At 47.6% G+C, this 12,793-nt stretch overlaps 1 protein-coding gene across 10 annotated transcripts in view; it reads left to right on the forward strand.

Moving 5' to 3' along the window:
* Positions 1-12,793, forward strand: part of ASAP1 (ArfGAP with SH3 domain, ankyrin repeat and PH domain 1) — a 333,908-nt gene that overhangs the window by 292,035 nt on the left and 29,080 nt on the right. For all 10 annotated transcript variants that reach the window (XM_042254098.2, XM_060393356.1, XM_027972896.3 and 7 more), the window contains 7 exons: positions 296-387; positions 3,621-3,807; positions 4,044-4,129; positions 5,177-5,292; positions 5,599-5,666; positions 6,868-6,975; positions 9,519-9,747. In XM_042254098.2, the coding sequence (XP_042110032.1) occupies positions 296-387; positions 3,621-3,807; positions 4,044-4,129; positions 5,177-5,292; positions 5,599-5,666; positions 6,868-6,975; positions 9,519-9,747 (886 nt within the window). The remainder of the gene's footprint in view (positions 1-295; positions 388-3,620; positions 3,808-4,043; positions 4,130-5,176; positions 5,293-5,598; positions 5,667-6,867; positions 6,976-9,518; positions 9,748-12,793) is intronic.

Raw genomic sequence — 12,793 nt, forward strand, 5'->3', positions numbered from 1 at the left:
ACATTGTGTTTGTGAAAGTCATTAGTTTTCTTATCCATGGTTCCACCAGTCCATCATCTCCCTTGAGAGAGAACACTGTTGACCCATCTCTGTATTCCAGAACTGCACTCAGAAGCTCACTGTCTGGCACGTAGTATATGCCCAGTAAATTATCTCTTGACCAGATGGATGAATGGTCTGTATTCTGAATCAACTGAGGGAAAGTAATATATTCAGAAATCTCAAAAGCAAGTAATAGTAAACTCCTAAACCAGTAGTAATACGTTCACTCTGCTGTGTTTTGTTTATGTTACAGCTGGCCAAGAATGTAGGAAACAATAGTTTTAATGATATTATGGAAGCAAATTTACCCAGTCCCTCACCAAAACCCACCCCTTCAAGTGATATGTGAGTATTTCTAATATCCTGAGTTCTTTGCTGTTCTATAATTGTTCCTCTCCCCTTCCCCAAACTTCTTCGTGGCTGTGGCATTCTTCCCCACCAGAGGAAGCCTCATTATGAGGAAAAGGCAGAGCAAAGTACTTCTGAAATTGTTGTTCAGTTGCTTCAATCGTGTCCGACTCTTTGCGACCCCATGGACTGTAGCCCGCCAGGCTCCTTTGTCCATGGGATTCTCCAGGCAAGGGTACTGGAGTGGGTTGCCATTTCCTCCTACGGGGGAATCTTCGCAACCCAGGACTGAACCCACGTCTCCTGCATTGGCAGGCGAGTTCTTTACCTCTGAGCCACCTGGGAAGCCCGTTTCTGGAATGCACCGACTATTTTTGCCATCACCTTTCCCTAAGTAATTGTAGCTGCTCTGTGGAGGATAAATCTTCATAAGGACAATTAATGCTTAATCATCACATATTGTAAATAAGAGACATACTAAAGCAATGCGAGATTCCTGTCAGATTGGCAACAATCCAGGTGGTTAACGGCCTGCTCAGCCAGACTGTGGGAAAACAGGCATCTCTGCTCGTGTGTTGTTGGTGGGAGTGCAAATGGAACACCAGCCACAAGGGGCAAATTAGACATGTTATCATAATTACAGATTTATTTACCCTGACTCAGCACCTGCCCTTCTGGGAAGTTGTTCCCGTTCTGTATTAGAGAAAGATTAGGAACAAAGCAGATGTCTACCTAAGAATCCCTTGGACTGCAGGAAGATCAGGTCAGTCCATCCTAAAGGAAATCAACCCTGAATATTCATTGGAAGGACTGACACTGAAGCTGGAGCTCCAATACTCTGGCCACCTGATGGGAAGAGCTGACTCATTGGAAAAGACCCTGATGCTGGGAAAGACTGAGGGCCGGAGAACGGGGCAACAGAGAATGAGATGGTTGGATGGCATCACTAGCTCAATGGACATGAATTTGAGTAAGCTCCGGGAAATAGTGAAGTACAGGGAAGCCTGGCGTGCTGCAGTCCATGGGGTCACAAACAGTCGGATATGGCCGAACAGCAGACGGACATAGTCTATAGTGTGGCCAAAAAGTGGAACACCTTGTAAATGTAAAAAGGAATAGAGGAGCCTCTCCTGTCCTGTTCCGGGATGATCTCCAGGATGACTGTCAAGTGAAACCATCAGGGTACAGAGCAGCCTTCACAGCATGCTGCCTTTGGAGCAGGGAAGGGTAGAGGGCATGGGAGGAAGTGCATATAGGCACATCTTAAACCCCAACCCAGAATGACTCTCCTAACTCAGGAACTGAATTTTGGGTACATCTCCCGATTAATCCCTCACTTTTGAACTCTCGCTATTCTATCTGGACTCAGGCACCAAATTGATTTGGACGGTGAAGGACACACATAAACATATACATTTATTTTAACTTGGGTCTGCTTAAAGAAACACTGGCAAATACCCAGGAAACTAATAAAAGTCCTTCCTCTGGGGTGGGCATAGACACGAGACCCCCTGAGTCATGAGTCATAAGACCCCCTAACTCATTATTGTTGAGTCATGTGACTCTTTAAACCTATTCAAAAGGGTTTACGTTGACTTTAAACTTTAAAATTCTAAATCCTGTGGCTAAATAGGAGAAAAGAGATTTAATTCCAACTCAAGTGATCAGAGATGCAGACACCAGCCTCAGTGTTTTGCCAGCGCTTCCCGGGTTGTTGGTTATTCAGGCACCAAATTTCCAAAGCACTAAAATTATTATGGTACGCATTCGATGAACATGCTTTTTCAGTCTGAAATTATGAAATGCAATCTTCCAGAAGGCCTTTTGGCAGTTGTCTTTTCTTTGAATTCAACAAATGCATATCGTATGTTTAGTCTGCGCCTCGAATTATGTTAGATGCTGCGGATCTGGCAAAGCAAAACTAGGTATAAATCCTGTCCTTGGGACACCTGGGTACTAACCAGAAAATTAAACAACAGATTGTTTGCTCATAGTTGTGGTTTAAATGTCAGAGAAGAGAAGTCGAGGATGTTGGGGGCATGTATAATAATACCCTAAGCTAATCTGAGGGGCGTGTGGTTTAACCGACCGTCATCCTACCACAAAAACTGCTTGTATGTCTTTTTGTCACACTAATGAGCTCAAATTGCACTGAGAAACAGGGCTTTCAGAAGCTAGTTTGATTACAAGACAACCACAACCAAATACAATCCAGGATCACTTCACAAATGTGGTAACAGTAAATGCTCAGCTCATACATGGCCCAGTCTTGCTCGCACCAGCGTTTTTTAAGTGTTTACATGACCCAGACCTTGAAGGCGTTACTTTAGGATAAACTTTGTAAGAGCATGGATTTTTGTTTCCTACTGCTCACATGAGAGGCAGCAGTCGCCCTGCCTTCCCCTTATGAGCACTCGTGATTCTTTGAATCTCTCATGTAGACTTGGGAGCCAGACTCCATGAATTAGAGCCCTTTTGGAAAGCAGAAAGCACCTATTAGGTACTGTGTGTTCTTTAATTCAAAATATACTGGTGAGTTACTATCCTCATTTTCAGATAAACAAAACAAATAAACAAATACTGAAGATTTAGTAGTTTGACCAAAGTTACAGACTAAGATTGGAACTCCAAATCCATTCATTGTGTTTTAACTAATGGGCTCACATAACAGGGAAATTCAGAGGGTGAGTTCAGGCACGTCTGTATCCAGGATGTTAGACAGCATCACCTGGACCCTAGCTCACTCTCCTGACTCTTGTCTCTCCTTTCCTCTGAGCCAGTGTCAACATCAGCCTTTCCCCAAAGGTGGCCATCTGGGCACTTAGGTCGTAGACTCACCCCTGCAGCTGGGGAGGCAGGCCCAGAACCATTTGAATTGAAGCAGAGGAGGGATGGGTCCTGATGAGATGGAGAAATGCTGCCAGGCCCACCCAGGCTCTGGGCATGTTATCCACAGCAGGAAGGACCACCATCTGTCTGCCTGGAACTCCGCGCATGGCCTGTGGGAGGGGCTTCAGCGACAGCCACGTGGAGCCTCAGTTTCCTATCAGTTTCCTCATTGTGTCTCTGCTGCAGTCAACTTGAGTTAAACCTAGTCAGCTGGAATGTTGAAGAGAAGAGTGTCCTAATTAAAATAACTCTTCACGGAACTGTTTGTCAGAAAAAATTTAAATCTTTTCTTAGCTCTTGAAAAATAAAGTTTCAGTTCATTTTGTTTTGGTCTATTTTAGGACTGTACGGAAGGAATATATCACTGCAAAGTATGTAGATCATAGATTTTCACGGAAGACCTGTTCATCTTCATCAGCTAAACTGAATGAATTGCTTGAGGCCATCAAATCTAGGGATTTACTTGCACTAATTCAAGTCTATGCAGAGGGGGTGGAGTTAATGGAACCGCTGCTGGAACCCGGACAGGTAACAGCCTCCCCAAAATCAGGATGAGGAGGGATGTGGAAAGCCAGTTTAAAAGGGGACGTCGTAACAACACAGAGTGAGGAGACACGTTAAGTGACCATGTTTAAATCAGGACGATCTGAGAGTGAAAGGGGCTGCTATTAATAACTACTTAGGGGTAACTGGACGTAAATGAAGCCTGTCTAGGCAAACGAGGACATCTGATCACCCTATTTATACTTGTTCTTTCCTTTTAGGAGCTTGGGGAGACAGCCCTTCATCTTGCAGTCCGAACCGCAGACCAGACATCTCTCCATTTGGTGGACTTCCTTGTACAAAACTGGTACAGTTTTAGTTTTCCCTGAATGTGCTTTGTAAGTTGACACAAACAGCCCTCTTGATGGCCTGGATCAGGACTCGGCAATTTTTTTCTATAAAGAGCCAGATACTCTTATAGGCTTTGCAGGCCATTTGGTGTCTATCACAGCCATTCAATGTTGCCACCATAGTGTGAAAACTGCCATGATCAGTATGTAAACAAGTGAGCATGGCCATGTTCTAATAAAACTTTATTTACAAAAACAAGCAGAGGGCCAGATATGGCGCTTGGCCTAGATAACTGTAAAATCCTTTCTCTGTCCAAAACCTGCTACTTAAGGGAGGCTGAAAGAGCAGAGACTTAACAGCACAAGTGAAACAGCTGTGAGTTTTTATTGTTCGTAACTTCAGCATGTGTGGCTGACTCCATTGCTAATTCAAATTTAGGACGTACTAAGGAGAACAGTATTGAGCGCGGGGGAGGTTTGGGTTTGTTGAATTCTTTTTTGGGTAGTTCTGTAATCCACAGATTAGGAAGAGGAACTGGAGCTCATTCAAAGAAAAGTGATCAAAATAGGGGATTTGAACCCACATTCAAAGAATGATGTGTTTGTTCTTCACGGCAGATTGTAACTCCCAGCCTCTACCGTAGAGGTGGTTCAGTGTAGTGGTTCATACCATTGGCTCCAGACACACTGCCTGTGTTCAGATCCCTACTCCATCATCTGTGTCTTGGTAATCTCGAGGACTTTGTCCTCTGCAACTGTTTTTGTCTGAAAAATAAAGGTGATAATATACGCACCCCATAGGTGGTTGTGAAGATTAAGTGAGCTGGTATGTATAAGCGACGTGTGTCTGCCCTAAACACAGTAGGCACTCTGAAAGTGCTGGCTGTTGTTGTCATTACGCTGCTTATAAATTCAGGTGTCATGCTAAAAACATCATCGTCTTCCCTGGCTCTAAAAAGTAGGTCTCAAATTTGACTCAGTCTTTAGCATGGGTAAAAGTGGTTCATCTGTAGTTCTAAGTTACAGAGCAAGTCATCTGTTTTCCGAATGCTTTCCATTTTCAGTGGGAACCTGGATAAGCAGACGGCCCTGGGGAACACGGCTCTGCACTACTGTAGTATGTACAGTAAACCAGAGTGTTTGAAGCTACTGCTCAGGAGCAAGCCCACTGTGGATGTCGGTAAGTATGGCCAAGCGTCTCTTCACAGCCACAGTGAGGGGCTTCACTGGAGGTGCAGCGGTTAAGACTCCATGCTTCCAATGCAGGGGGTGAAGTTTCCATCCTTGGTTGGGAATTAAGATCCCACATGCTATGCAGTACAGCCAAAAAATAAAATACATTTTTAAAGGCTAAAGAATAACCACTGTAAGAGCATTCAGTCTGCTGAAACTGAGACATGCCTCTTCCGTTGCACTCTGAGTCTTGTTCTTTGCCTTGTCAAGATGCATCTTAGATAATCTTTCGAATGTATTCCCCCTGTTTCAGTTAACCAGGCTGGAGAGACCGCCCTGGACATAGCAAAGCGACTGAAAGCCACTCAGTGTGAAGACCTGGTAAGCAGAGTGGGAAACGGGTTAGACCCTCTGCCTTAAAAGGGCAATCTCAAAAACCGAGACTGGAGGTGAGAGAAGCAGATTTTTTGAGGAGGAGGTGAGGTGGGGGACGTAGGGTAAAGAAACTCAGACCAGCACTAAGGCTAGATTTTAAAAACCAAAGATTTTTAAATTAAAAAAATTTAAAAAAAACAGTGAAGTGATAAATTCTTCATCCGCATGTTTTCCGTGCAGTTACAGTGTAGCAGCTAAAAGGCATCTGAGGGGTCTTGTTACCAGCCAGAGTTGTGGACTGAGGTGCTGGGGATATTTTTGTTGTTTTGGGGTTTTTATGGGGGGAACCTCAAGTTGTCCCAAAGTGCTGCTTTTTCTTATTTGCCAGGCCATTAGTCTTTCTCTGTAGCTTAATACTAAATAATTATTTGAGCACTTCCCTTGCAGTCCGGCAGTTAAGACGCCACGCTTCCACTGCAGGGGGCCTGGGTGCAGTCCCCGGTTGGGGAACTAAGATTACACAGGCTGTCCCCCAAAATAAAATGAAATAAGATAATTTTTTTTTAAGTTGAATTATTTGGGAAGCCAGTTCCAAAAATAGGGCAAGTAAAGCTCAGAGTGTAATGATTTTCAGCATGTTCAGTGCCCTGCCCTGCCCATTCTGTGTACACGCTCACCCCTAGCCCCACTAGTTCTTGCTTAGACCTCTGGGCCTTTGCATAGAGCTTGAGTCTCTTAGCCACAGAAAAGGGTAAGACAGGAAGGATAAGTGATGCTCCCTGGAGTTTCTGCCAAGTGCCCAGGCCCAGAAGTTGTCCTTTATTTTTTGTAAGAATCCTTTGAGGAAGTTGAGTCACCCCTGCCTTATTTTATGACTGAGAAAGTGTATCCTGCCTGGAACCGGGGCCATCTGACTTTAGAGGCAGACCTGTCAAACTTTTCTAACTCCAGTTTTGCCCTCCAGCCAAGAATTTATGGTTGTAAATTCTTGAGATGCATGTTCATAATGTTAAGAAAACTTCTTGGCAGAAGTTTTCGGTCTGTCCTGTGGCAGTTTGTCCCATTTGGATAATCAGAGTTTTGCCTACATCGCAGCTACTGGTGATTAATCTGAAACCAGGAATGAGGTGGAAGCTACTTGACGTTTATATAATGTCAGGGCGTCTCACCTTTACATTAAAACAGTTCTGCCTGCTGTCATTTTCAGCTTTCCCAGGCTAAATCTGGAAAGTTCAATCCACATGTCCACGTGGAATATGAGTGGAATCTTCGACAGGAGGAGATGGATGAAAGCGATGACGACCTGGATGACAAAGTGAGTGGAAATGATGCCTCGGGATTCCTAAGCACTGCTCCCAGGTTCTGTCCCCTGTGCAGATAAGAGCCATTCTTTGTGAGGCTGATTTTGGTCTCGTGACCTGATTTACCCATGCGGGACCAGGTGACTCTGAGCCACTGAGGTTCTATGTCTGGAGGTTGCAGGGCTGCCGTTGCTGTCACCGGGGGTTGGAAGTGTCTGGAATCCTAGAGGTTGGGCTTAGGTGTGCAGGCCTGAGTCATCAACATTTGTCGTTCAGTTGCCTGATCGTATCCGACCCTTTGCAACCCCATGGACTGCACCATGCCAGGCTTCCCTGTCCTTCACCATCTCCTGGAGCTTGCTCAAACTCATGTCCACCAAGTCAGTGATGCCATCCAACTATCTCATCCTCTGTCACCCTCTTCTCTTCCTGCCTTCAATTTTTCCCAGCATCAGAGTCTTTTCCAATGAGTTGGCTCTTCACATCAGGTGGCCAAAGCATTGGAACTTCAGCATCAGTCCTTCAATGAATATTCAGGATTGATTTCCTTTAGAATTGGCTCATTTGCTCTCCTTGCAGTCCAAGGGACTCTGAAGAATCTTCTCCAGCACCACAGTTCAAAAGCATTAATTTTTTAAATTGATGTTAATGAGTCATCAACATTAGCTGGCAGTTACAGCCACAGGCATGGGTGAGGCTCCCTCCCAAGAGGATGCAGAGGGAGGAGGGGAAGGTGGTAGAGAGCTTGGACATCAAAGGGCTGAGTGGGAACAAACAGTGTAGATTACAGATGGGGCCTCACCGTCCAGACGCTGGGGAACATGTCCTGCACAGGGACAGTATCTGTTCTATTCTGTTCAGTTCTATTCAGTTCAGTCGCTCAGTCTTGTCCAACTCTTTGCGACCCCATGAATCACAGCACGCCAGGCCTCCCTGTCCGTCACCAACTCCCGGAGTTCACTCAGACTCAACGTCCATCGAGTCAGGGACACCATCCAGCCATCTCATCCTTGGTCGTCCCCTTCTCCTCCTGCCCTCAACCCCTCCCAGCATCAGAGTCTTTTCCAATGAGTCAGCTCTTCGCATGAGGTGGCCAAAGTACTGAAGTTTCAGCTTTAGCATCATCCTTCCTAAGAAAACCCAGGGCTGATCTCTTTTAGAATGGACTGGTTGGATCTCCTTGCAGTTCAAGGGACTCTCAAGAGTCTTTTCCAACACCACAGTTCAAAAGCATCAATTCTTCGGCGCTCAGCCTTCTTCACAGTCCAACTCTCACATCCATACATGACCACAGGAAAAACCACAGCCTTGACTAGACGGACCTTAGTTGGCAAAGTAATGTCTCTGCTTTTGAATATGCTATCTAGGTTGCTCATAACTTTTCTTCCAAGGAGTAAGCATCTTTTAGTTTCATGGCTGCAGTCACCATCTGCAGTGATTTTGGAGCCCCCCAAAATAAAGTTTGACACTGTTTCCACTGTTTCCCCATCTATTTGCCATGAAATGATGGGACCAGATGCCATGATCTTCGTTTTCTGAATGTTGAGCTTTAAGCCAACTTTTTCACTCTCCACTTTCACTTTCATCAAGAGGCTTTTTAGTTCCTCTTCACTTTCTGCCATAAGGGTGGTATCATCTGCATATCTGAGGTTATTGATATTTCTCCCGGCAATCTTGATTCCAGCTTGGGTTTCTTCCAGTCCAGCGTTTCTCATGGTGTACTCTGCATATAAGTTAATAAGCAGGGTGACAATATACAGCCTTGACATCCTTTTCCTATTTGAAACCAGTCTGTTGGTCCATGTCCAGTTCTAACTGTTGCTTCCTGACCTACATACAGATTTCTCAAGAGGCAAGGTGGTCTGGTATTCCCATCTCTTTCAGAATTTTCGGTGAGACTTAGCGAATTTATGGTCGTTAACAGAAAGGGATGGGGGAAGGGACAGTTAGTGAGTTTAGAATGGACATGCACACGCTGCTATATTTAAAACTGATTACCAACAAGGACCTACTGTAGAGCACAGGGGACTCTGCTCAGTGTTATGTGCCCGCCTGGATGGGAGGGAGTTTAAGGGAGAATGGATGCATGTATATATGTGAATCCCTCTGCTCTTTTCCCAAAACTATCTCAAGGTTGTTAATCGAGTATACCCCAATACAAAATTAAAAGTTGCTTCTGAATACTGTGACCCCTCACAGCCATGTCCGTAGGGTGACCCTGGTGATGACAGGAGAGTCAGACGAGAACTCTCTAGATGTTTTGCTTGTGCTGTGTCACGACTCTGAGTTTTCCTGTGGCCAACTCCTGATGTGCCGAACCACGGGAGCCCCACCCCCTCCCAAGCCTGCGCTGCCCACGTCCCCCCATCCTTCCCGAGCCTGCCCTGCCCACGTCCCCCCACCCCCTCCCGAGCCTGCCCTGCCCACGTCCCCCCACCCTTCCCGAGCCTGCCCTGCCCACGTCCCCCCACCCTTCCCGAGCCTGCCCTGCCCACGTCCCCCGGACACCCTGATTACTGGCTGACCCCGCCCCCCGCGCTGTTGTTTCGCTTGCCAGCCAAGCCCCATCAAGAAGGAGCGCTCCCCCCGACCCCAGAGCTTCTGCCACTCCTCCAGCATCTCCCCCCAGGACAAGCTCTCACTGCCAGGCTTCAGCACGCCGAGGGACAAGCAGCGACTCTCCTACGGCGCCTTCACCAACCAGATCTTCGTCTCCACAAGCACAGACTCACCCACGTCACCGATCGCGGAGGCGCCCCCGCTGCCTCCCAGAAACGCCACGAAAGGTAGGAGCCTTGGGAAGGGCCACATGACTCCATCCTCAGAGCTGGGAACCCACCCGGCTTTGAGGTCAGAATCGCGGGGTGAGTGTGAGCACCAGGGCTGTGACGTCATTGCAGCTTGAAATAGGGACCCTGCCCTCTGCTGCATTACAGCCGAGAAATAGTGTTACCAGCACACCTTGTACCTCGTCTTGTGTGAACCTCACAACGTCCCATGAGGTGCGTGCTTTTGTGCCAATTGTAGAGACAGAGTTAGTGCTTTTGTGCCAATTGAGCTAGAGTGACTCACCCAAGGTCGTGCAGCCAGTAAGTGGTGGAGCTGAGGCTCCATCCAGGGTCACTTGGCTCCAAAACCAGTGCTCTTTCCTGTGTGGTATGGGGTGGGATTTCCGTTCTTCTTTGAGAAGTTTCTTTCCTCGACACTAAAATGTAATAACAGTGATAGTTAATACTTACGAAGCTCTTGCTTTATGAGTGGCCCTAAACCCAGAACTTCTTTTTCCACACTCACAGAATGAGGTGCAAAGGACAGTTGGTGGCAATAGGCAGACAGGGGTCCATGGTTCAAGGAGGCTGAGTCATTGTTCTGAGGTTCTTGGTGGTTGGGATCCTTACCCAGGTGCTGTGTGACCCCAACCCACATTCCCGTGCTCTCTGATAAGGAGTGGTTTTTCCGTGAGACACCAACCGGGGCAGGATTTTACCAGAGGAGGGTTATTGTGCTGGGAGTGACAGTCCACAGACCCCCCCTCTAATCCATAGAACACCCTGCCCAGAAAGCCCATGTATTCCCACCTACACGGGGACAAGTTGAGAAGCAGAAATGGTCACATTAAGGAGTCACCCTGCCCAGTGCCGGGGAGCTTCCCAGGTGGCTCAGTAGTAAAAGAATCCACCTGCCAGTGCAGGAGACCCGGGTTCAATCCCTGGGTCGGGAAGATCCACTGGAGAAGGAAACAGCAACGCACTGCAGTATTCTTGCCTCGGACATCCCGTGGACCGAGGAGCCTGGCAGGCCTACAGTCCACAGAGTCACAAGGAGTTGGACGTGACTAAGCACTGCCCAGGGGAAATCCGAGAGGTACCCAGAGCTGGAGCTTCAGGTCTGGCCTCAGCCAGTAAATCCAAGTGCAGGATCCTCACTGTGTGCTCGGCTTGTGCTCACGCAGGTTCGGGGGCTCCCCGGGCACAATGGCATGCCTGTTGGAGTCACACTGGGGCTATTTTCTGGGGAATGTGAGCTTTATTCAAAACAGTGTTTTTTCAGAGCTTATTCTCCATTGAAATAGTGTTATAAATGGGAGCAGTGTTCTTAGACCCCAAATGGCCTCTGAGATTATAAAATAGCGGAGGAAGTTAAAATAAGACTTGGGCACGAACGGTACCCATCAGAGATAACCCGTGATGAGAGCAGCAACAGCACGTGGAAGCCAGAGGCTTCTTCACCGGCCGGCGCAGTTCTTGCCACCCCACGCATTACGCTGGAACGCACCTTTTACATCACTAGCAGGTCAGGGTGCACGTGTTCTGTAAGAAGGCTGTATTGCCGCTCACCTCTGCGTGACGGTGTTTCCCATCAGGGTAGCAGTCTGCTCAGAGCAGCATTCCTCTCTTCATCCTAAAGAGGACCTAATTGTGCTTACGAAAGAAAAAGTGACGATAGCCTCTCAGATCCTCCAGGTCACTGAGAATCTTGGAGAGGTCTACAGGAGGAAATGACGCCAGAGTCCTAGGAGCCAGGAGCCCCCCCTCATCTCCCTGTACCCCTTTCTGTAATTTTATCTCAAGGGGATGCAGAAATCCATAAAATACACTGACTGAACGCCGGAGTATGTATCTGTTGCTGCCTTGAATAAATTTCTCATTAGCTCTTTACCAAAGGCCCGGAAGACAAAGACCAGACTGACTTAGTGATCCAGCTCCTGAAACAAGTGCTGAGAGACAGCCACAGCAGCCGTAGTCAGCTGAGGATAGACCACCCCCCTGCCCCCCGAAAATCCCATATTTGAACGTAGACCTCCCTCCCTGCTAAAATCAGGAGTGTTCTTCCAGGCCGTTCACAGCAGGACATCAGATTCCGAGCTGATGAGAGACAAGCCCGGCCCACCCGTGACTTGTGGAAGGGATTTGAAACAAGAGATGCTTCCTGCAGTCAGCTTGGCTCACGTGCCCTTACGCGTGGGAAGGAAAGCAATTGTGTTTGCATGGCGTTCTCAAGTGCTAACCCTGTCCCGCCCTGTTCCTTCTGACATTCAGCTCACCTTGCCGAGTTTCAGACTCTTCATCTGAAAAATCAGGATTGGGCTTCTGGCGGGTCCTTGCTCAGAGCGTGAAGTCAGATCTGCAAAGTGACTGGCACGGCGGGAGCATTCAATACGTAGCATGGCAGCCTATTTGGTCCTGCTACAAGTATTCAGTTCTGCAAGTGTCCTGGGGCCTGGGAGGGTAGCAAAGGGTGGAGCTCGGGCTCCTGTGGACTAGAGAGGGGTGAGCTGGCCATCGGGGGCAGCTGCAGGTGCCACTGCAGGTTTGAAGAAAGGGTGAAAGAAGTCTCCCTTCCACTCTCCCCTCCACTCCTGCAGGGATGCTGTGAGTGAGCCGTCCCTGCATCCCCGGCACAGGTGTGCTCCGTCAGCACTTGCTGTATGAATAAACAACAGCGGAATCAATGAGAGCACATCCCAGAAGTGTGTGACCAGAGCAAGGAGGGGATACCCAGAAAACTAACCCAGATGTCCTGGAGGCGTAATAGACAGTTGACCTGCTGAATGTGATAGATAGTTGCCCTGCACAATGTTTATGCCCACACTCAGTTGTGTAAGCCTTTTATATACCATTTCTCTGACTCTCTTTTGAGGTCTGTGGCAACAGAGAGGGGTGGCCAGGGAGGAGACCCCCGCCCCGGGTTCTGAAGGTGGCCAACCGCCCTCAGAGTGTGAGTCAGGGAACCTAGGAGATGTTTTCCCTGAGAGGGACATGATTCATACACGGATGACTCTTAAATTTCCTGGGATTTTTTTTTTTTTAATCTCATAAGAAGATAGCAACT

This window comes from Ovis aries, chromosome 9 (assembly GCF_016772045.2).
Source record: "Ovis aries strain OAR_USU_Benz2616 breed Rambouillet chromosome 9, ARS-UI_Ramb_v3.0, whole genome shotgun sequence".
NCBI classification, from domain to species: Eukaryota; Metazoa; Chordata; class Mammalia; order Artiodactyla; family Bovidae; genus Ovis; species Ovis aries.